Raw genomic sequence first — 25,932 nt, 5'->3', positions numbered from 1 at the left:
CTCGAAGGCTAAGCCATATATCCTAGTAGTTCTCATCGTAGGCAAAATAAGATTTTTGGACATGTTTATTCCTCACGCTACTGAATTTTCTATTAAATATTGTTACTAAACAGAGCAAAAATATCGCTTTGTTACCTTTGTAAAGATTCGTGACTGAATGAAAGTACTGCAGTTTGTAACGATGTAGTGCCTGTAGAGTTTACTCGAGAGGTGACTCGAAATAAAACTTAATTAATAACTAAAAAATATTTGTCTTTAAATTTGCAAATAAGAAGGGTGTTTGTTTGTTATAAATTATAGTAAGATACTAGTCAGTACACCCAGATGAGGCAGATTTACGTTAGACACTGGAAGAGAATTGCTGTGGAACGCCAGAAGAAAATTACATTCTGCCTATTGGAGGTCTGTATTTTGGAATCAGTACCCATTTTCCTTTGTTCTGTGGGCAGCACGCTACCTATTTAAGTCCTTGTATCACACAGACCACAAACCCTCTAGTAATCCCATTGTTGTTATACCATTAATAAAAGTCACAAAAAGACAACTCAGAAGAGAAATTATGTCAGTAGTGAAGCCAGGCGGTAGGCTTATCCTGCAGATAAGATTTACTTGGTTTTAGAGCCCCACACTCGCTGGAATTCCGCGTTATTCGTTTAAGATTAAAAATAATAATAATAGCCTAATTCGACAATCATGCTTTCAGTATACCGCAATGTCGACCGGCCACTGCTTGAGCTGTTGCCCTATGGCAAATACTAAAAATAATATTTGAGCAGTTCAAAAGTTTTCTTTTTTTTTAACCTTGCGAACGTCAGTATGCAACACTATGATTCCGCGGCCTCACACTTGCATTGGGAGCCGCCAAAGTTACTACCATCGCTGATGCAAAACCTAGTGTACCATGGTTGCTGAAATAAGCTGTGCAAAAATTATATTTTTCTAGATAAAACTGTATATATTTCAAAGTATGACTGTCAAAAACTGCTAACAAAACATTAATCGTAGCCGATAATCCGACTGAGAATGAAGCTAAAGTACAATAATGGTTCGCTATTCGGCATTGGATTCTGAGTTTTCACAGAAGTACAGTGCCTCTCTGACTAATATATTTCCTATGTTTTTGGAAATCAGGAAATTTTGGAAGCTATGTTGTGCCTCTGTTTTGTGATATATCGTGTAATTGTGTTTAACAACTACTAAACCAATTGTCAAATTAAGAATTGTGTGTTTATTACTGAAATACTTTTTTTATATTTTCCTCTACTTCCGAATATATGTGTAGTTTTTATGTATAGTATTTGTGTGAAGATATTCCTTTTGTGTGTATTAAATGGCATCCCAGCAGACACAGACTTTTAAAAATGTACTGAAACTTTTTAAATGTGATAACATAAGCTTTGGCCCTTCTGGGACTACGTTGTTCGAAAGCCAAATGGTTGATCGTAAAATAAAATAATACCTAAACGCCAGACTGAAAACAAACCTGGTAGATCCAGGCATCAACTTTGTCTAGGCACCACAAACGATATACTCAGACACTGTCTTTGTTTCTTAGATTAACTCTAAAGCAGCTGACGTGGTACTAAGGCTCATTTCGGCATATGATTAACTTCTGATTTATAAAAGTTATTGTACTTATAAGACAAAGTACGTTTGCAGTAGGCTCAAACGTTTCATCCCATTTACCGAGAAAACTATATGTAATTGAAGTGGCATGTGTCTGCTGTGGATGTTCCAAGTTCAGTTTGACCCCAATGTGTTCAATTTCAATGTTTTGTCTGTCTGTTGTACCGGTAGGTCCTGACGCGAAGACTTGTCCTACCACGGGGTCCAGTAAGTATTACGTGCCATTGTATGGAGGCTTACAGCTAACTACTTAACGACCTGTCGCTGTTGTGGGCAGAAATGATTAAGAATAATAAAAAAAGGATTGCTTCTTGTTTTGTTCAGAAAGTAACGTTCCCCATAAACTCGACAGAAAACAAGAAAACAAGGGCATTCCAAGAAATCAGTTGGAGGTCTGCGAAACAAAATCAGACCTATTCTACAGTCCATGCCATATCTGAATCCTATAATTATATTGGAGAAGTCAAAATTAATGTCTGACTGTTTTTTTTTGTTACGCTTTCATTGACCATGCGTATCTTGAATGAATACTGGATTATGAATTGTGCGGCAGACGTTTGTACTTCTGTATCTATCACATCCTTTTCGGTAATTATGACAGAAGATAACCGATAGAATATTGTTTATTTTCATAAATGAGTTTATGGACTCTTATGTCTAAAACACACATATGTACACATGTAATGTACAAATGACTGCTTACAATGTTATTCAATACAAGACATTAATGTCATGTGGCTGGAATATTTCAAACGGTCGATGGAGCCAAACTTACATTGGTAGGGAATACTACAAAGCATTCTGCTGTCACAATAGCCAGGTCAACTAAATTACTGCCCACAGCTTTTTATTCCTCTTTAAAGGTTGGCAGTGCATCCTCGATTTTCACGTCACGCTTCCAGACTGAAAGCGTATCACCTTTGTTTTACACGCCTGTTTAACTATACCATGGAATCATCTTTATTTTATTTTCTGCTTCTTTTTATTTCGTTTTTTATTTTACTGCTGTTAATACCTACAAAATCTATGCTCAATGCTTTGTGGAATAACATGCGTTCATTTTTCGCTTTTCAGGCCTTTCTTCTTTCTTTATGTTACTTACAATCAAAACACAAACATCATATGCTTGAAATGAAAGAAAGAAAAATATTCGGGATAAATTAACACAATTGAGACTTAGCAGCATTAAGTATAATAATTACTATATGACTGTCTTACGCAGAAACTTTATTATAATTATGAAAAAATACTTTCTATCGAAAGCAACTAGTAATGCAAATATCACAATATATTTATATTTTCATACATATTCTATATAGTTCTTTCGGAAAAAATTGTATCTTTAATTTTTAAATATGTTAAAGCATTCCATATAAAAAAATTTTACTTGATAACGTCTTATTTGATTCACTTTGTATACAAAGTAAAAGAACAACAAGCCCACATGCATATACCGACCTAAACACTATCATTTAATGGTACAACTACTCAGGCTTCACATTACGTACAAGTGCAATATCTGTTAATTACTTATTAAGAAAAAACATAGTGGTGGTTAGGCTCAGATACTTAGATGCTAATGTAACACATGTGATGCCAAGCTGCTGATGTAGTAGCGTGTACTAGACGCACTTTGGAGTGCATGCTTTTTGAGGCAGAGTTTTCCATTGTTTTGGCACAGTTGCCACACGCAGCTGTAGGCGTATTGTTATTTAAGTCGTCAGCTGCTTTCATCGCAGAATAGTGCTTACTAAAAGTGTCTTGCGTATCTCTTTTCTTGTTATGCGAGGTAAATTCGAAAAGCTATCTTATTTCCGACTGAGAGCACAGAATTGTCTGTCCAGGTTTCAACATAAATATTTATCTTCTTCACATTTATTCATATGAAGAAGTATTTGTTTCGTGAAACAACCTTTAATCGTATATTTCAGTATTTTCGAGATCAATTCTAATCAAGGTCCCTATCTCGCACCGGCGCAATATTGTTGACAAATAGATCGCGTGAACTGCTTTGTTTCTGCCAAAAATAGAAGTTCTACCAAATGATCGCTCTGCACCTTCGGTAGGCAATGTTGCAATTGACTGGCGACATAATTTCAACACAAAAGTCCGATGCAACCATCCTAAACTCAAGCAGGCAACTTGACGAAACCTGAAACACCACTTGAGACTTGAGGATTCTTTGCCGTGTGCCTTTCCTTCAGAAGGAAACATTTCAATTCAGCTGAGTAGGTAACGTGTTTAGGAACTATTTCCACACACATTCATCAGAATCCAGGAGTATTACGCGAAACGAGCTACTATGTTAATAAATTCCTCCGTCGGTTTTATGTAGAAAAATTTCATATTTTAGGATGAAACATTAGTGGAAGAAAAAGCAGTTTGATTACTGTTCACCTTTGAATAAATGAACCGAGATATTAAAAAAAAAAAGAAAAGAGTATGTAACAGTTGTTGATGCGATGTTGACAAAGAATGCTTCTCAACAATGGGTAATAAGTAAGCACTGTGAGAGCACTAACAAAACGATGAGAGCTGCTGGCGGCTAGCGAGTAGTATGCTGAATTAAGAGAGACTGCCGAATGACCCGCAGACAGGCCCGAGTGCAGAAAGTGCGCCAAGGCGCTCTTGGAGCTGGAGAACATCGACGACGAAGCCGACCAGCTGGGCATCGGGTTCGTCAAGATAGCCGACGAGAGCCTCGCTGAAGAATACAACCTCGGGAGCCTCCCTGCATTGGTCTACTACCGCAACCAGATCCCAATCATCTATGAGGGTAAGTCACGTCCTTATGACTGTACAATTATTTGTATTAGCTTTTATTACTGTGTTGCCTATCTCATAGAACACTCAAACGTATTATGTCCAACTGGGCATAGGAGCGCTTCCCGTTACAGTCAATATTTTACCGTCACTGTTAGAACATAAGAAAAAGCTTATATAGTAAGCCTAAAAATCTGTCTACATGACTTCGCATTTGTTTCGAAGAAGTGGACACTTCGGATAACATAAATTTATGCTCGATCGGAACTTGTCGCACTCGGTACTCGCCCAAAGCATTCGAATAAGGCCACAGAGCCAAGTAGTCCATCGCTCATACTCGCTTTCAGCAGGGCCGTGACTGAAACCACCCTGCGGCCATCTAGCTTTATGTTTTTCGTGCTTTCCCTAAATCACTCAAGACAAATGTCCATACGGTTCCATTGAGAAGAAAACGTCCGGTTGTCTTCCTGTCGTTCTCCAATCCGAGCACGAGGTCCGTCTCTAATGACATCGTCTCTAGGGATTGTTAAAGTCTATTTCTTTTTGCCTTTCAAATGTGTTCCTTCTGCAATGTCGGCGACCAGCATTTTGAACAATACGAACGAGAAGGCATTTATGACAAAACCGACAGACAGAATACCGTTCCACACTTCGAATAGCGTACAAGGAAATTTTTAACTAATTTCACTGGGTACTGACCTTGAGATTCCGAAGTTACGGTCGAATATACGTAGAAATTCTGTAACTTCGAATAAATTTTTCGGCTATTCAAATAATGCAAAATGCTTAGTAAATCTATCAAAAATGCTAGATCACTTTTTACTTCCGGTTTGCAGTATATGGAATTTGTTACAGAATAGGCTATTTTCGTCAGTGTATTTTACTTAGCAACAGGAAAATAATTCAAAAGCATAGCTAGATATATCAGCTGCAACTTTATTTCTCTTCAGTAGCTTTGAGACTGTAAGGCATAGATGTTTGAAAATCACATTGCCTAATTAGACACATGTCCTACTCAAAGTGGTATGAATTTTTCCTTCCTCCAGTTGGTGAGGAAATTACAGTTCAACGTGGTTTCCGAATCACATTGCAATTTATTATATTTTTCACATATTCATAACTTACAGAAATTATATTTATACTGTATCATATTCTTGGTCAAGTGCGCGCATTCACAAAGAAAATTCTAAGTCCAGTAAAGGATAATCACAACGATCTGTGGAATCAGTTCGCTAACCTTTTGTAGGACGTTAATCAAGCGGTTTGCTCTTCTAATTCTGGTATTTCTGTTTACTGAACCTGGGCGTCCGCCGATATTTATCTAGAGAGGTATGAGTGAGTGGTGGTGGGGAGGACTCTAAAATTGCCATTTTATACAGCACTTCTAAAGCCATAATACTGTGTTATTACGATCAGCCATGTAATGTAACAATTGGTTAAACGAGATGTTTAGCGGAATCACCGTAAATCGTTTCTAGAAATGAATGATAATTCCGTAATGAATAAAAATGATGTAGGCCTACGACAAATCACAGATGGGGGAAGTGGGACGGACAGGTGCCCCCACTTGCGCAGGTTTATGCATGGCACTTATTCAAAAGGAACTACAATCTTCACTCAGTGAATACTCATCACGAAAACTGGGATAATACTTCCATCAGTAAAACAGAGTGACACTGCCTTGTACAGCATATTCCGTTTATTCTGTAAAAGTATTACAGTAACCAAAAATCGTTCATAGTATTGTGTTATTCATATGCAAGTGCGAGATCTATTCAAACAAATCTGGAACTGTGTCCACAATTTTTTTCTACACCTACCTTTTACTTATTGTGTTTGGTTTCTTCGTAATACTCTCCTCCACAACTGATACATCACTCCCAATGCCGTTTCCACTCCGGAAGAAGTCTTTGGCGTTTCCACTTCCGGTAGTCATGGCACGCCACTTGCTGGATCGCGCGAAGCTCCGTCTTTCGAGTTTTCTTTTACCTCGTCTGTCGTTGCAAATCTTCGTCCTTTCAACGGGGTTTTCAACTTCGGAAATAAAAAATTTGGAGAGTAAGGAGAAAAAGGCAGCACAGTGATTTCGTTTTCTGTGCAACAGTACCGCACCAACGGGGAAGAAAGTGCGGGTGCGTTATTGTGATACAAGAGCCATGAACTGCCTCGCCAGATTTCAGGCCGTTTCTTTCTCACATTTTCTTGCAGGCGTCGCAAAACGTCTCAATAGTACCATCAACTAACAGTTGCCCTTGTGGCACGAATTCATGATGAGCTAATCCTCCAAAGTCAAAGGAAACTATCAGCCTGGTTTTGACATTTGTCCTGACCTGACGAGCCTTTTTTGGTCTTGGAGAACCTTTTCCGACCCATTGTGAAGACTGAACCTTGATCTCAACACCATAACCGTAGATTCACGTCTCATCACCAATTATGATTCTCTTAAAGAACATTTGGTTCTCATTTGCGTGATCCAAAAGCTCTTCACAGATTGCGAGGCGAACATATTTCTGATCTTGACTCATGACGCATGGGACGAACCTGGCCGCAACGCGATGCATTCCAAGCTGCTGTGTCAGGATTTCATGACTGAAATGTTACATTATACTGCAGTCTCTCTTCGATTTGCACGCACAATTTCGTTGACGTTCCTGACATTGAGCGTCGTCGGTAGACGTCGAAAGGCATCCTGAACGAGGGCCATCTACAATTTCTGCCCAACCATTTTTAAACCGTGTGGCCATTCGTAACGCCGAGTACCGCTTAAGCACTCATCACCGTAGGCTTCCTGCGTCATTTAGTGTGTCTGTGTAAAGGTTTTCTTGAGTTTCATGCAAAATGCAATGCAGACGCGTTTCTCCTCTAACTCTGCCATCTCGAAATTAGCAAAATGTGCGACACAGCGTTCTACTCAATACAGGCTGAACAATAACTAACAGACATACAATAATGAAACTTCCGGCAGTTACACGTTAAACAGAATTGTGGGCAGGCAACCGCATTTCGCTCCAGCGCACCATTGGCATGAAATTACGAATATTCCGGAATTTTTTGAACAGACCTCATATTACGCAAATCTTTCCTTCACTTGTAGCTTTTATTTCAAAATATTTCTCATCATTGCGCGCGAATTATGTACTGACTCATTTCGTGACCACGTAGGCCTACCATTGGCTCAGATGGCCCATGAAACCTAAGAACAAATAAATAAATAACAAATAATTCTAAAGCCTAGATATTGTATCGCTGGTGTAAGCATTTGATTACGTTTTCTGAAAGAGGAGTCGAAGCTGAGACCTGTAGCGGATGTGATCGGACGTGCTCTTCCGTATTGCGTGAAGTGCACTAAAAAATCAGAGTTTCTAAAACTGTTGTCATTCCACTGCATAGTTATTACAGTTACTGATCATCTATCCAAGTCTGTTGCAGTCTATCGTTGATTTCGTGGCAGTTAAGTCGCGTCAAATGGGATCGAAAACGGAAAAGAGTACAAAGATCTTCGAAAAACGGCTCACTGCTCGTAACAAACACTCTTGAACACCCAAAGGCCAAGAACGTAGCAGTGATCAAGAGCATACTAAGACTTAAACCCTAAAGGACAAGAGTGCGGCGGTGATCAAGCGCGTACGCATAAAAAGCCAGGATCGAAGCAGTAGCGGGTAGAATGGGTGTTTCATAGTTTCAGTTCCCTCCTACGCAGCCCCATTTCCGCCCTTGAAACCGCTGCGTACCCATATGACAGTACACTAGACTCTCGCTAATCCAGCCATTCCTGGCACAAATGGATGCAGGATTAGCGGAAGTGCCAGATTATTGAATGTCTGAAATTTATTTTATTCATTTATTTTGTTTTTTTATTTATTTTGAAAACATAGGGGATATAGTGTACTCTACTTTATTAAACCGAAGGATACAATTTTAAAACATAGAGGATCTACTTCATTAAATCAAAAAATACATTAATTTTCAAAGAAAGCTTGGTCCTTGAGTGCATACTGTACATAATTATACAGTCATATCACTCACTATAAAACATGTCCCTAATTTATAACTGTCGCAGTGATGATACGCGACGGTGACATGCTTTATCAAGCAACCGCTTTACAAGATTACATCAGTTCTGCATGTATCTGCTTGTTGCATATGTTCTCCAGGAAGACCTCGGCAGCTTCAGCGCCAGCAATGTGAGAACTCCATCTCTTAACGTTTGGTCGGTATAACAATTATTTCTCTTTCAGCCACTTAATAACATCTTCATCATCAATTTCTTCTCCTCCTGGAAGGTTGTGGAACATGTCAATATACAAAGTAATTGATAATTCCGAATTGACTGGCTCATCACTGTCACTCACTACTGGATCCAATTCAGCATCAATGGATGGCCATAATTTTCCCCAGCTCTTCATTATGGTAGGGCGCTCTCCACTTTATCCCATGCTTCGGCTGCTTGGAAAACAACATCACATATGTAAATTGCTTTCCACGCCTTCAGCATAGTCTCGATAGAGTCGTTTTTACCTTCGTTCAGCAAGGAGACGAGAGGTGAATGTCGATAATGACGTTTAATTGATTCCAAAATTCCCTGGTCCGTGGGCTGAATTAGGGCTGTCACAATGGGTGGGAGAAAAACTGCTTGTACATGTATACCATCGCACTTGAGAGAAACATCTGAAGGATGACTGAGAGAGATATCAATTATAAGGATAGCTTTCAGTGGAAGCTTTTTCTTCTTTAGCTCTTTTCTCACTGCTGGTACAAACGTTTCATGGAACCACCGAGAGACTATTTGTCTGTCCATCCACGCTTTCTTCTGAGAGCAATGCTGCACTGATAGAGTATTTATGTCAGTATGTTGAAAACAACCATAAGCGGTAGTTTATGACTCCCATTTGCATTACAACACGCCATTAACGTTACGCGCTGTTTCTGTTCCCTGTAACCATGAGCTTCCTTCTCGTTCTTGGCACTAATGTTTTTGAAGGAAGCATCTTGTAAAAGAAACCTGTTTCGTCAGCATTATACAAGGCATCAGCAGTTAAATCTTCTTCCTCTATTATCTTCCGTACCTTGCTTACAAACTCATCAGCATCCTTATCGTTAGCTGAGCGACTTTCCCCGGTGACTGTCAGCTGCCGCATGCTATGTCATTTTTTCCAGTTTGATAGCCAACCTTCGCTCGCTGTAAACAAGTTACTACCGCCAAGTTGTTTGTTAAATGCAGCTGCTTTTTCCTTTATAATTGGGCCTTTACTGTGTTGTTGTATGAACCATCTATAAACAGCTACGTCCAGTTCTTCATTCTAACTCTTTCGTATAACCCTCCGTTTTCCCCAACTCACTCTCCATTTGTGTTGAGTACTGTCGAATAACATCTTCTTTCTTTTTGATGTCATGAATAGTTGCTCGTCCAACATGGAACTCAGCAGCAATGGCTTTCTGCGAAGAACCTCGATTTAACGTATCTAAAATTTCGAGTTTCTGGTTGAGGTCTAGCGTAACGTGTTTCCTTTTAGAAGACATGTTTCCTAACTAGACCTGGCCACTATTTCTATGTTTCGGTAAGCATATCGATACGTGGAACTGTTTCAGTGTTTCGAAACGGCTATGTTTCACTGTTTCGAAACAGTGGTGTTTCATTCCGCTCTGTGTCGGATAACGGGACCAGATTCGATCTCGAGCCAGCCACAGAAACTGTATCGTCGTTTCAAAATAACACTGGTTCAGTCCACTTGTGCTTGGAACGGACTAATTGTATCGAAACAGTGATGTTTCATTTCGCTATGTCTCGGGCGAGATTCGGGCACGGCACAGATACGGAAATATGTTTAATATACTACCTCATCAAACTCTTTAAAGTGTCGAAATCTTTTTGACACCCAACAGCATGAAGCTTAAGATTTCCGAAAATAAAGCTTAGTTTCTAATTGACTGCTCTACTCCGAAATGGCGTAATACATGCTTTATAAACACTAACAAAAAACAAAATAAAGCACACTATTCGCATTCAAAATAATAAAAGTGTGAAAAACATTCAGTTACATTACACATCTCCTATAACATATGCTTCTCTGTTCATGTACAGTAATCATATGAAAAAACGCAAGTAAACCTACAACATTTTAATTAAAAAAGACGTAGAGTGGCAGTTTTTAGACATATACGTAAATTGAATGTACTTTCAAGCAATGTGATTGACGGATCATTGATGATGTAATGGTGAACGGAAAGGGCTGGGAAGCATGGTGGATTTATGGTAATGGTTCGAAACACCTCGAGGGACAAAAATTTTTTTCTCTTATATTTTGTTATTTATTCGAATTATGTGGCTTTATTTGTGAGTCTATAGTCAATGTGCCTATTCTCCACAATGATTTCTTTTGTGTGCATGGATATTAGCAGGCTAGATATATTTTATCCATACTAACGAAATATGGGAATCCCAGTAGCGTATCCGTTGTTTCTGCAGTTTGTTCCCGCCTCCAGTACCGTTCGTGTTGGTTCTTCTGTCTTCAGCTATGGCATTACGAAGCCCGGTGTGGGATTATTTTATGAAGATAAATCCTGAGAAAATTAAATGTAACTTGTGCTCGGCAGTTTTGTCGTTTAACAGGCGTTCAACTTCTTGCTTAAACAGACACTTGCGACATAAGCACCCAACAGTTAATTTAAGTGAAACTCGTTCGAAATCAGTTTTTATGAATCTGGGAAGTGACAAAACCAGTTCAGTTTCCACAGCAACTGTTCAGAAATCTGCCATTTCAGTGCCTGTGCGTCAAGATGAACAATCTGTGCAAGAAATACCCAGCACTTCCACCAGTTCAGTTCTGGGTAGGTGTGGTAGACACTGGATTTGCATCAAGACCAGTGCCTTCATCCAAACGAGCAAAAATAGACGAACAGATTTTAAGACTTGTTGTTAAAGAATACCTTCCATTTAATGTAGTTGAGAGTGTAGTTTAGAAAAATGACTTATTTATTAAATGAAAACTATGTACCTCCCAGTAGAAAATCACTCTCCTACAGTTTACTCTCCCAAGCGTTCGACAGCACACTAGTGTAAGATCTGTAGTGCAAGCTGCATCCTACATCTGCATTACAACTGATGGATGGACATTGTGAAAAATGAGAATCGTATTGCAGTGACTGCTCACTTCATTGATGAAAACTGCTATCTGAAGTCATATTTGTTATCTAGTTTTAAATTTCATGACAAGCATACAGCAGAAAACATTTCCAGTGAATTACAAAATGTCACTTGAACTTGGGGTATTACGAATAAAATTGTAGCTTGTACAACAGATAATGCACCTAATATTGATGTGCAAATGGTGGCGTGTACCTTGTTTTGCACATATATTGAATTTAATTGTGCAAGCAAGCCTTGAACCAATTACGGACACAAGGGCAAAAGTGAAGTCAATAGTGGAATTTTTCAAAAGAAGTCCTCAAGCACTTGAGAAACTACACAATATTCAGAAGCAAATGGGCTTCCCTATTTTAACACCGAAACAAGATTGCACTACGAGATGGAATTCCATATATGAAATGTCTGAAAGGCATTTGAAAATCAAAGAATCTTTGGAAAGCACCCTCGCCATCCTCAGTGTGGATTTACAAACAAAACTGTCCAATGAAGACTGGTCAGTTATTGAAAAATCTTATGAAATACTATCTCCTTTTGAACAAGTCACAACAGAAATTAGCAGTGAAAGAAATGTAACCTTGTCAAAAGTTGTCTTATTAAGCAAAGGTTTACAAAGTCATTGTCTGAGACTGAAAAACTATACTAGAATACTATACTAGAATTGCAACGTTCCACTTAAAATGGATTTTTCTCAGAACAACTTTTTTTTTTGCTTTCAGGTACCATTATTTGATAAACTAATGAAGCCACTAATACAGTAATTGCTAAACTTGAGGGCGGAATCTGTACCCGCCTCGTTCAAAAGTTTGCAGAAATCCACCACCAGCCAAGCCAGTTGTGGTGAGCACATCCACCTCTAGCAGTGGCAACATTTGGCAAGATTTTGACCAAGCTGTAGGTGGCTTGATTCAAAGTGTAGACCAGGGATCTCCAAACTTTTTAGTCCGCGGGCCACATTGACTCCTCCACGAAGTCATAAGGGCCATGATCTACCTAGTGGAATTCAAGCACCCTAGCACTTCATGATCACCGTAATGTAAGGCCAAAGGAAAGATGAAATCGCAAAAATCTAAGATTCTGGGAATAGCTAACACTGCAACGGACTACGATTTTTATTTAATTACATAATTTTGATTGGTGGACGTACCTGATCGAAATTCTGGCGTATTTTATTCTGGCGAATTTCACCGACAAAAAAGTATGTCACTGCACATTCTTCACGAAAGCGTCCTGCAAAGTTAACGAAATCTCAAAATCATTGTTAGCAACACTATTACTGCAAGACGAAGAGGTAGAGAATGTCAACGCAATGTTATTTCAAGCGGCGCAACAATAAGTTTATTTATGTAGTCTTGTAGCGAGTAGCAGAGCCAGAGCATATATTTGATAGTTCTGTTGCGTGATTGTGTCCGACAATGTCGCGGTGTATTGGTCGCGATAGGCCTAGAAAATCAATTGTTGGCAGTATAGGTACCACCTCAAATATTTGGCGGGCCGGATACCGGGGATGGCCGGCCAACTAACACGGGCCGGTTTGCCGGCCCTCGCGGGCCGCTTTCGGCCCGTAGTTTGGAGACCCCTGGCGTAGACAATCCACGTGCTGCAAGTATAGTCGAGCTTGATAAATATATGAAGATGCCACTGATACACAGATCACAAGATCCATTGCTGTGGTGGAAAGAAAATCATGTATTGTTTCCTACACTGTTTGTAATAATGAAACGACGTCTTTGTATTATGGCCACCTCTGTTCCATGTGAGCGCATATTTTCAAAGCAGGGGCAAACAATAACAGACAGTCGATCCCGTCTTTCAAGCGAAAAAGTATCAAAAATGATATTTCTAAACTACAACTTAGAATAGGTACAGCAGATCTACTCAGAAATGAAACAGTAAAATTTCAATTGATTTTGTTCTTCTCTGGACAGACTGCACTGAATTTATATTTGATTGTATTTTGTTTAGTCCACTAAACTGTGCATGTAGCTACCTTATGTTTGTGGGTTTATTTTTGTAAATGTGCTGTGTTTGGTTATTACACTATAGGCATCTTGATACGTGTGTATGATAAATAATTCTCAGGCAAATCAACAATGGTACTTCGATACTTTTGTTTTTGGCGTTCAGATACTGTGATAAAAATTGCATTTCAACAGCAACATTACTTCATCTCTGATTTCCTGGGGAAGTTTATAATAAAATGGTAATACATCTGCTTGCTGTGAGGTACTTGAGGGAACTCCATGTACCTGTACCTCAAACAAACTTCTTTAGCAAGAATTATAAGTGGTGTAGAGGCAGATCTGCCATGATGCAGGTATCACAAAGGCATTACACTGTATGAATTGTTTTAAATTTTAGTCTGGATTTTATACTTCAAAGAAACATACCTGTCTCTGCATTTCTGTTACTTTGAAATGTTTTCCAATTCTATCAAGTGTACTTACTATGAGATGTATCCAGCTAACTTGTGAATGTTTGATGAGAAACTGCCATACTTGAGACCATTGTGCTATATCCTCCAGTCTGTTACGGTAATTTTTTGATCTGTGTGCATCGGTCACTTTGCATCGTACTCTGTGTGACAAACAATGGAAAATAACTGTGAGTAGTAAAAGTGAGGGTGGCACACTCATAAATGTTAATTCAGTGCCTCGCTTCCCAGAATGTTATCTCAATAAACTATATCTCATGATATGACTTTTCAAGAGCACATACAGATTATCACTCATAATACCTATCAAAATTGTGCACTAGAATACAGGGAAACGAGTTTGGCAAAATCTGTTATGTCAAACATATTTAGTCTGACCTCGGCCAATTGGAAAGTATGAAAGTCACGGCCGGCCGCGGTGGTCTCGCGGTTCTAGGCGCGCAGTCAGGAACCGTGCGACTGCTACGGTCGCAGGTTCGAATCCTGCCTCGGGCATGGATGTGTGTGATGTCCTTAGGTTAGTTAGATTTAAGTAGTTCTAAGTTCTAGGGGACTGATGACCACAGCAGTTGAGTCCCATAGTGCTCAGAGCCATTTTTTTGATGAAAGTCACATGACAAGATTGCAGCCCATTTGCTGCTACAGGAGATATGATTGGCGATCATTGTTTTTATGACAATATTTATACAGCAGACACTCAAGATGATATAATGTGAAGGCCTATACTATTACAAAACACAAAAACTGTTTCAGTTGTTTCGAAACAGTTAGGTGTTTCAGTTTGCCCATCTCTATTCCTAACTGTAAAGAAAGCTACAATTTCAAATACAGTATATAAAGCATTGTTTAACTTAGTATTGTTGCATACGATAATTCATTGTGCACGTGTTTTTGGATGTGCGCCGGTTTACTGAGAGGGCGGACTACTGAGGGCCGGATTATCCGAGTGTCTAGTCACTAGTGTAATATCACAGTAATACTACCGTCGTGAGCGTTTCCTCATTAATACGATACAGTTTCTCACACTTCTCGATACAAATCAGCGAGAGGCTGGCACCATTCGTAACAAAAGCCATAAATTTGTGTAAAGTTAACCGTACTTTCTTATTAGTTCGGTATTTGTGATACATACTTCACTTCGAGATAAAGGCGTCTGTGGATAAATTAATTTGCTACGTCATTTTGTTCCTCATGCAACGCAGTATATTATAACAATGTAATTGTAGATGACGCCAGTAAATTGTGAACTATTACCGATACGTGAACAACGAGCACTTGCAAGGTTCAGAGTTTAAATATAACATCCAAACCTAAAACCAGATCACGACTTAAAAATAATGCAGTAGCTGAAACTGTTCAAATAAATTAACTTTACCGTTAATGTACCCCTGCTTTGTACTGTTTCAGTATACTGATTTAATAAAAAAAAATTTCAAATGTGTGTGAAACCTTACGGGACTTAACTGTTAAGGTCATCAGTCCCTAAGCTTACACACTACTTACCTAAATTATCCTAAGGACAAACACACACACCCATGCCCGAGGGAGGACTCGAACCTCCGCCGGGACAACTGATTTAATAAGAGTATTTTGATTTTCGCTTAATGATTCTACCCTATTAAATGACGACGAAATATTTTCTACGCATCGTAACTGCATCGCGTTGATTTCAACAATTTGACTTAATTTCGCCTAAGAATTCCGAGCGCATTAAAGGTGTGGCATACCGCAATGGGTGAATTAATTTATGGCACCTAAAACCAACTATTTTCTTGTCCCTGGAGTGTTTGAATTTTTTGTATTCAAATTTCGTGAGAGTAAATTAATTTAAATGTGTGATAGATGACTTACGTATACTGGTACAATGAATGGAACCCATCTCTTGCTCCGAAATCTTCGTAGCTGACAGTAATAACCCTTTTGGAGTAATTTTATCCGAAAAATCACGGCAACTGAAATTCAAACTCTTCCAAAGTTCAGGAAGCGACAATAATATAAGTGGAACAGATGATAAACTTCTCTGGATGTGCTGTAACAGAAGAAAATGAGATGTTCCAAGGGAGGACTTCTATTCCAAAGAAATGTCTTTTTCGTCGTGTAAATTGATCGTAGAATTACGAGATGCCGCCAGCGACTTAACAACAACTTATTTTGTTTCTAGATAGAAAATACGAGATTCAGATTGCTGAATCGTACACTGTCGCTATCGATAATGTTATGACAGGTTTGATATACGTTGAACCTAATTGTTGCAGCAGCCGCAAACACCTGTTCTATGTCAAATTGTCTTCGAAGCATCTGGAGTCGAGGGACAGTGCGAGCGTGCATTTGTGTGCGAATTTGTTTTTCACTCTTCTGTTTCTTAATTAAACTGTGCCTTGGATTCCGTTGCCGTCTTTTACTGTGCTTGAGAGAACTGCAATCTAATGTTGCTAACTAGTGCGTCACTTGCCTTAGGCTTTGCAGATAGATTTACAAATTTTTGGTGCCGTTATACGTCGTGCAAAATTGGCCTAAATCTACAGCGAAAAAGAAAAAATATATAGGCTTATTTTAAAATTTTAACTTTCGCACGTTAAGCAGCTACCTCAAAGACTGAAACCGATATGTCCAAATGAATGTAACCAGTCGACCAGGAATTGCTAATACTGTACAGTCATCCACCCAAATCACAGAACATGGAGTTCCCCATTCTATTCTTATTTTATGTAAATGACCTCCCCTTAAATTTACACAATAACAGAACCTTCCTCTTTGCTGATGATAACACAATTATGATATCCGACTCAAATGAACATCTTCAAATGGCTCTGAGCACTATGGGACTTAACATCTATGGTCATTAGTCCCCTAGAACTTAGAACTAGTTAAACCTAACTAACCTAAGGACATCACACAACACCCAGTCATTACGAGGCAGTGAAAATCCCTGAGAACATCTTCAAGAAGCAATATACAGGAGCACAGAACGACTAAGCTCATGGCTTAATTCAAACAGACTACTCCTAAATATAAAAAAGACAGCTGGTATTACTTTCCACACAATCCAAAATAAAAACCCACCAGTACCAAATATCTCACTGAGTGATGATTAAATCAACTCTGTAAAGGAAACCAAATTTTTGGGGGTTACCATTACTGACACACTTACATGGAAAAGTCATATTGATATAACCTGCACCAAATCGAGTAAAGAATGTTTCATGATTAGACAAATAAGGAATATTGTTAATACCAGCACCCTCACACAATGTACTACGCTCTTTTCCACTCTGCATTAAGCTACAGAATTAGCTTTTGGGGCCACAGTTCAGAAGCAGTGAGGCTGTTTAAACTCCAGAAATAAGTAGTTAGAATAATATTATTCAAACAGCAGAAAGAATCTTGTAAACCACTGTTCCAGAATCTGAACATATTACCGCTCCCATGTCAGTACATACTGGACCTACTATGTTTCACCAAGAAAAATATTAGTAACTTAGATATAAACTCAAACTGGCACCAACATGATGTCAGGTCAATTAAGGTCAAAGAACTCTCTACGAGTAAATCCCCATTCAGCAAAACTATACAGTAAAGGTGTCAAATGTATGGGAATAAAACTATACAATCATCTCCCAATAGCAGTGAAGAACATTACACAAGTGAAGGATTTTAAAGTAAAACTACAGTCACTAATAATTAAACACTGCCTCTACAGCATACAGGAATTCCTCGAAAACAACCTTCTATAAGGAACTGCTCAACAAAAACATCAGGTAATGGTTCACAAACTATTGACCTTACATAACATAAATGAATGTAAGTTTTATTGATATAAATGCTAAATTCTGGTACAGAATAAATATAAGACCTAAGTACATTACACATGTAATATAAACATGCAGCCCAATCATTTTATAGATTCATAGACATGTACCTCTTCTTATAATACGTATCAAATGACCTGTCCTATATCATGATGTGCATTTCTGTACAATGTATGATTCAGAGGATCAAAATAAATAAATAAATAAATAAATAAATGCTGCCTACGGGCTATCAGCATGGTGGCTTCATAACAGACAAAATGCTACCTTAACTGTTTATGGTGATCAGCTCAACTTTACTGTAACGCTTGAATCGGTACATTTTGACTGACATTCAGAAGTAAATTTTTGAACATACCAGGATGACATTTCTTATATGATTTATAGGGTATCCTTTAATTTTTATTCTTTTCTTGTTATTCGAAATATAATTTTCTAAAAACAAAGATGTGACTTACCAAATGAAAGTGCTGGCAGGTCGACTCATCTTTGTTTTTAGATATATTTTTCCTACGTGGAATGTTTCCCTCTATTATAAAGAAATATAATTTTCGTTATTCCAGAGTTCATTATTCCCTGTATAGCAGACCTAGCATGTATTATGAGTTTTAAGAACTTTTTTCTGCCTCAGTGCCAGGGAAGTGTTTCTAAGCTAGCTTGCGACATATTACTAGCGACTAACAATTTATTGTTATTCAAGACTTTATTTGTGTGTTGATCTCTAGCATGAATATTTGCCACTACATAGGTATTATCCATGATATACAGCTTGTGATGTCATTCATTAAATGTTACCACATTAAACTAAAAATCGAAGATTTTCATTTTGTTTGGAACCATGTTTTCAAAATTAATTAATACTAATTTCACCTGTTGCATAATTGCCAGTGTTCAGCTACTGCTAATCTGCACAGTAGCCTTGATAGCTGGGAACAAAAGATTTTTATTTATTTGTTTTTTAATATTACTTTGTTAGTGGGTATGCAAGTCAGATGATGGAAATGGGATACTTCTTCCAATATGATCAAACCTAGTGAAGTTCTGTGGTGTTAAAATAAACATTTTTTACATCCAACAAGGCCTTTGGTAGCAAAACACAGCTGTATTCAAACCTATATTATCGATAACTATCGTTTTATTTATTCTTGTTCCTTTGCTTTCTGAACAAATCTGAAATTTCTAGGCCACATCATTTCCACTATCATGTCACTTAGCTAATAGTTTTCTTCCACCAACAACACGCAGGTGATAGTGAAACCCCCCCCCCGCCCTAAATTTTAGTTGTGATGAGACTGATCTGTAGCACCCTCTGAGCTCTAGATTATGTTGAAGTTGATCATTCAATGGCTATTTTTTGGCAAAGCCAATGGATCTGAATGCAAAATAAAGGTTGTGACTACACACTGATATTTAGTGTACCATAGTCTAATACCTATGTTTGTGCCAGATTTAACAAGCGTCTACACTATGTGATTAAAAAGTATCCGGACACCCAATAAAACATACGTTTTTTCATATTAGGTGCATTGTGCTGCCACCTACTGCCAGGTACTCCATATCAGTGACCTCAGTAGTCATTAGACATTGGGCGCTCTGTGGAACTCATGTGGTCAGGTGATTGGGTGTCACTTGTGTCATAAATCTGTAAGTGAGATTTCCACACGCCTAATGATATCTAGGTCCACTGTTTCTGATGTGATAGTGAAGTGGAAACGTGAAGGGACACATATAGCACAAAAGGCGTACCCGCCGTCCTTTGTTGAGTGGCAGAGGCTGCAGACAGTTGAAGGGGGTCATAATGTGTAATAGGCAGACATCTATCCAGATCATCACACAGGAATTCCAAACTATATCGGGATCCACTGCAGGTACTATGGCAGTTAGACGGGAGGTGCTCATAAGCAACACATCACGCCGGTAAATGCCAAACGACGCTTCACTTGGTGTAAGGAGCATAAACATGGGACGACTGAACAGTGGAAAAATGTTGTGTGGAGTGATGAATCATGGTACACAATGTGGTGATCCAATGCACTATTTTTCACAGTAATCTCTGTCTTGGGCATTACCTATCTCCCACATTTAAGCATTTCAAATCTCATCCAGTGCACTCCCCAACAATCAGTCTTTCCTTCTCATCCCGTCTGGTAAGTCTCCCCTGACTCTGGGAGAAAACTCTCCTCATTTGCTAAACCTCACCAGTCCTTTTCCTTCACCCCTCTTCCTTCCTCTCCAGTGCATCTGCCAGAAGAAGGAACCACTGGCTGCAAAAGATTGCAAATTTAACTATTTTTAAATGTGTGTTCTCCTGCCACTGCCTGGTAAGTAGATATTTATCTCTCCAATTACATTACATCATTACTCTGCAATTCACAATTAGATTCCTGGCAGAAGGTTCATCAAACCACCATCAAGCTATCTCTCTACCATTGTTCCACTCTCGAACAGTGAACGCAAATAACAAACACTTAAATCTTTCTGTGTAAGCTCTGATTTCTTGTATTTTATTACAATGATCATTTCTCCCTATTTATGTGGACAACGACATGATATTTCATATTTTGAAGAGAAAGTTGCTGATTGAAATTTCGTGACAAGATCTTGCTGCAATGATGCCTTTGTTTTAATGATTACCACCCCAACTTGCATATCATATCAATGAAACTCTCACCTATTTCATGATAATGCAAAACTGGCCTTCTTTGGACTTTTTCAGTGTCCTTCTTTTATCTTATCTGGTGAGGATCCCATACCACACAGCAGTACTCTAGCAGAGGACAGACAAGCATAGTGCAGGCAGTCTCTCTGGTAGACCTACAGCATCTTCTGCCAATAAAATGCAGTCTTTGGTTTGCCTTCCCCACAACATTATTTGTATGATTGTTCCGATTTAAGTCGTTCATAACTGTTATCCCTAGGTATTTGGTTGACTTGGCATCATATAGATTTGTGTGGCTTATCATGTAACAGAAATATAATGGAATACATTTCGTGCTCATATTGATGACCTGACACATACACTTCTCCTTATTCACTGACTATTGACACTTTTGCACATACAGATATTGTGTCTATGTCATTACAAAATTTAGTTTTGATCTTCCTGCTGACTTTACTAAAGAGTAAATGACATCATCATGTGCAAACAATCAAAGAGGACTGCTACAGATTCTCTCTGAAATCATTTATATATAGATTAGAAACAGCAGAGAGCCTATAACACTTCCTTGGGGAAGGCCAGATATCATTTATGTTTTATTCTATGACTATCTACCAGTTGCTATAAATTATGTCCTTTCTGACAGGAAAGTCACATAACTGAGACAATACTCCATAGGCTTGCAATTTGTTTGGAAGTCGCTTGCGAAGAATGGTGTCAAAAACTTGGAGAAATAGAGAAATACAGAATCAGTTTGAAATACCCTGTCAATAGCACTCATTCCTTCCTGTGTATAAAGACTAGTTGTGTTTCACAAGAACAGCATTTTAGGAATCATTATAAAAACTTAAACTGCAAAGTTAATTAAGAACACCTGTATCATACAGTGAAAAAAAATTCTCAGGAATATTTTGGTGCATATTATGTATAAAAATCACCCATAAATGTAAGGAAATCCACTACATAACTTATACCAACATACAAATTAATTTGCAGTTTCTTAGTACTTTATATTGAGAGGCATTCAGTGTGTTGTCTTTCTGGGCTGATCCTTTATTTTACTTAGGTGATATCTTGACTAAAATTTCAAAATGTAAAACCCACATTCAGTTGCTTGTCAACTCTCTAGATTAGATTAGATTTACTTTCATTCCAATTGATCCGTAGTGAGGAGGTCCTCCAGGATGTAGAACATGTCAGAAAAACAACAATACATGACAAATATTTACAACTAAAAAAAGAAGCTAATGTACCATTCCACAGGTCCCAAGTGGAATGATTATCATTTTTTAATGAACAGTCTATGAAAGAGTCATTTTACAAATACTAATGCACTGAAATTAAAATAAAATAGTTTATTTATTTATTTATAAGGTAATAAATGTGTAATACAACTACTATAATACATATTTACAATGAACACATTACTGCACTGAAATGGTGAAGAAGTTAGATTGTACTCTCTATATACTCTCTCTATATACAGGTGACCTAACAAAAGAAGAAGATGTGCTGGAATGGCTTGTGCAAAATAAATCTACAGGGGATGAAGAAGATGTCATTGAGGATGTCACCTCCAAAACACTGGAGACACTTATTTCTTCCATAGATAACCTGGTCGTCCTCTTCTGTAAGTGAAAAGTAAAATTCTTTGTTTCTGTGTAATTTATTTTCCTAATAAGAATAATGAATGTTTATTATACAATGAAGGCAATAGATATGGTTGCTGCATGAACTTCAGCCAGTCTGTAAGGTATTGTTGGCAATGCACAGTTAGGATGCAAAACGGAAATTTTTAAGACTGCTCCATTCATATTTGAGAATGAGATGTTACTGAAAGAAAACATTGTGAAAATAAGAGATATGGCAACACTTTTAGGAAACAGGCAACAGCATTCAGAAGCTCTCTCTAGAATGGAGAGGTAATTGAATGAATAAAAATCAAGGATAACAAATGCCATATAAATTTTGCTATATGTCAAGGCACTATTTTATCTCATTTCCTATTTGTACTGCATGAATTACTTCTGAAGAACCCTAAACAACAGTCACCATATTGTCATGTATGCTGATAACATGTCTTGTGTATACTGGATACACAGTTCAGGTACGCTAGATACAGAGGTACAAAACCTCATTTACAAAGCAAAATGTCATTTCAAGAAAGAAAATGTAAGAGTCATCTTAGCAATGAGAATTATGGCTATTACAAACTGATGCTAACATCCTAAGAACATAGCATGCTGAAGACATTCTTTTTTGTATTTGTATTTTCACTCCATCTTAGTTGACAGTCAGTGTTCATTCCTAAAAACATTGTGTTTGCTACCAATCTATAGATTTATCATCTATGCTTAAAGTGAAAGAGTTGTTCTGTTTTTTTTTTTATGCAGTGCATATAAGACACATAGCACACAGATTGTTGTGTTCATATCTAGAAAACAGTAGACAGAAGGTAGCACAGCCTTAGGAGTCAAAAGTTCAGAATGGAATGAGACTCAGCATTTTCTTTTCAAACGAGTTACCAGTAAAAAATGTAGTTCCTCAGGGTTCAATCCTGGGCCCATCACTCTTTCTGAGCTATGTGTATGGCCTCATTGGACATGTAAGCCTAAAAAAATCTATACTATTTTCTAATACAGTACTACATTACTTTCTGCATCTAGCAAACAAAGTTTGCAGTTGACAGCAGAAAATCCTATTCCAATATAAACAACACAAATTAAATTTATGTCTCATCTTTAACTTATCAATCTGATCAACATTAAAACAAAAAATTATAGAAAATGTTAATGCCAAGAACGTTTTGGGCCTGTGAATTCAGCAGGACTTGAAATGAAATACACATGTGAGTAACAAGTTGAAAAAAAAATGCGCTTTGAAAAAAGAACACTGGAGATAAGTTGTGGCTTAAAAGACGGAATTAAGGTCAGCTCAGTTTCTCCAGTACATTATCCTATCAGAAAAGTGTAATCCACTGTGACATAATATTATACAATTACAAACTAGAACAAATAATAATTTCTCAAGAGCCAGTATTTAAGAATAAATTAAAGGCCTCCCTAATAAAGCACTGCTTTTATTATGTACAAGAGTTTCTAAATATACAAAATCAGTAATTTTTCTACAAATGTTCATGAATCAACTAAATGTACCATGTAATAATGTTTATATGTATGTTTTCCTGTTTTGGTTTATACTGTATGTTAACATTATGATACGTCCTATGCTGTACACAAGTAATGGGACAAGGGTTTACCAGGATAATAGTGAGAATTTTTGCACTTTCCCCTCAAGGATTCCATCTTGAGAGATTTGCTGGCTTTTACAAATAAAGTTGGCAGTAGAGCAGTTTTTGTGGAGTGCATTTTTTTAATACATTGAAGATATGGCATGCTGATCAAAGAAAATATGAAATAAAGTACAATACAATATAATACAATACTAATCTTATCCCAGATAATAAATTTTTAAGAGAATGTCAAAAAACTGCACACTTGCAACAATGAAGTATTAATGGACTTCCACAGTTTTAACAATTGATCTGTTAAGCTGGGTCAATAGCTTTCAGATTATTCAATTGCATTGTTGTCCTTGTGTAAATTACGTGGAAGCTGGGAAGTATAAAAGATTATATATAAAAAATTTCCTCTTGGTGTAGTGAATGACAATGAATCTCAATGTAAAGAACTCAAATAATGGAAAGAATATATACATTAAATGAAAAAGAAGCCCATATTTTTAAATCACTGCTTCAGTAACATATCTATGAAATGAGTTACATCAGCTAACTATTCAGTATCAATCATAAAAGCAATCTGAAGTAGAATGAGTGGATGAAATCAGTTGCAGCCACTCATGTGCAAGCTATGTTTCAGACAAATTTCTCTAATCCCTATAATGTATGAGTATAGAAAACTGAGCCAATTCAAAGACATATTGCTGTGTTACTGATGAACTACATTTTTCGTACAGAAGTGTTTTGCAAATGTTTTGGTATTTTCTTCTTTCAAAGGACTAAGCCTTGTCTCCATAGCCACAGCTTCCGCTCTGCAGTATTCCTCTTCAACTCCTGTATGAAAATTATCGCATCTCACTGATCATATCTTTTACATAGGATGTTTTTGGTCATTCTCTCATTTCCTCCCTATGGTATTGCATTTGAAAATGTTTTGTAGCAGAACATCATGTCTGATTGCATGTCTAACAAGTTTTGCTTAGTGTTTGCCTATAACTTTCAATAGTTTTTTCCTTCTCTCCTGTTTCCTGTGGAACCATCTCATTTGTTTTCTGTCATTCCAACCAGTTCTTGTAATTCTCCTCCAGAACTACATTTCCACGGCTGTAAGCTAAGCTTTCTCCTACTCCACTCAAGTTCAGGTTCCACATCCATATGTTAAGATGCTCCACACAAAGTTGTGGAAGCTGATATGTTTGATCAGTAGAATGTTCTTCTTATTTTGGAAGTAACTCTTTTCCAGTGTTATTCTTGTCTTAATTTACTGAGGTATCTGTTATTTTCCTCCACAGTGCTACCAAGATAGTGAAATTCGATTACATCTTGAAGTTGTTCATGACCTACTCTAATGTCAGTCATGCCTCCATCTCCTTTCTTGTCTGCAACCATGAATTTTGTCTTCTTAGTATATATTTTTACTTTTAGCTTTGTTATCTCTTGGTTTACGGTCGGAAACAATTTATTTAGTTCCTTCTCTGTGTCTATGACTATTGCAATGTCATCAGAAGATCTGTTGCAGTAAGTATTGATTCCAGTAGTCAATTCTTTCATTGTAGTTCTTGCCACCTCAATGTATAGATGAACCAAGTAAGGTCTCAGAGGGCACCCATGCCATACTCCTTTCCAAATTTTGCTTCTTTCTCTCTACCACCAATATGCATTTCAGTACTCTTGACATTTGTACAAACTCAGAATTAATCACCTATCCATCGATTCAAATCCTACTTTGTGCACTGCATTGGATAATTACTTACAATCAACCATATCAAATGGTATTTCTAGGTCAATAAACACTATATATATATATTTTTCTGTTTACTTCTAATCTTCCCTCCAATATTGATATAATGCTAATAATACTTCTCTCATTTCTTTGCCTGTTTCTGAAACCAGATCGATCATTGGCTAAGTTATACTGTAATTTCCTTTTTAATCCTTTCTTTAACTATTAGCAGTTATGTTTTGGATGCAGGTGAAAGAAGGGCTAGTGTTTTATAGTTTGTACAGTCCTTTACATTTGCTCTCTTGGGTAATGCAATAGTTCTACTTTTTGTGATGTCAGATGATATTATAGCCTCTTCATAGAACTCAGATATGTCACCAAATAATTTAGTTTTGATGATCACTACTGTTTTGTAGGAGTTCTGCAGGAATTTCTTCTGTATCTGTTGCTTTATTTGATTGCAACCTATTTAAAGTGAAGAAGAACTCTTCTTTTGACTGGCTTTTTGTCTTCAGTATACTCATCTAAACTTCCAA

The 25,932-nt window shown here is 37.6% G+C and overlaps 1 protein-coding gene across 1 annotated transcript in view; it reads left to right on the top strand.

Annotated features, from left to right (window-relative positions):
- Positions 1–25,932, top strand: part of LOC126260960 (uncharacterized) — a 473,264-nt gene that overhangs the window by 159,777 nt on the left and 287,555 nt on the right. The window contains exons 4-6 of the mRNA XM_049958484.1: positions 1,798–1,833; positions 4,220–4,402; positions 21,922–22,065. Coding sequence (XP_049814441.1) covers positions 1,798–1,833; positions 4,220–4,402; positions 21,922–22,065 — 363 coding nt within the window. The remainder of the gene's footprint in view (positions 1–1,797; positions 1,834–4,219; positions 4,403–21,921; positions 22,066–25,932) is intronic.

Source organism: Schistocerca nitens, chromosome 5 (genome assembly GCF_023898315.1).
Source record: "Schistocerca nitens isolate TAMUIC-IGC-003100 chromosome 5, iqSchNite1.1, whole genome shotgun sequence".
In the NCBI taxonomy this organism is placed as follows: Eukaryota; Metazoa; Arthropoda; class Insecta; order Orthoptera; family Acrididae; genus Schistocerca; species Schistocerca nitens.
The sequence above is the reverse complement of the archived record's forward strand: the minus strand, read 5'-3'. Positions and strand labels throughout refer to the sequence as shown.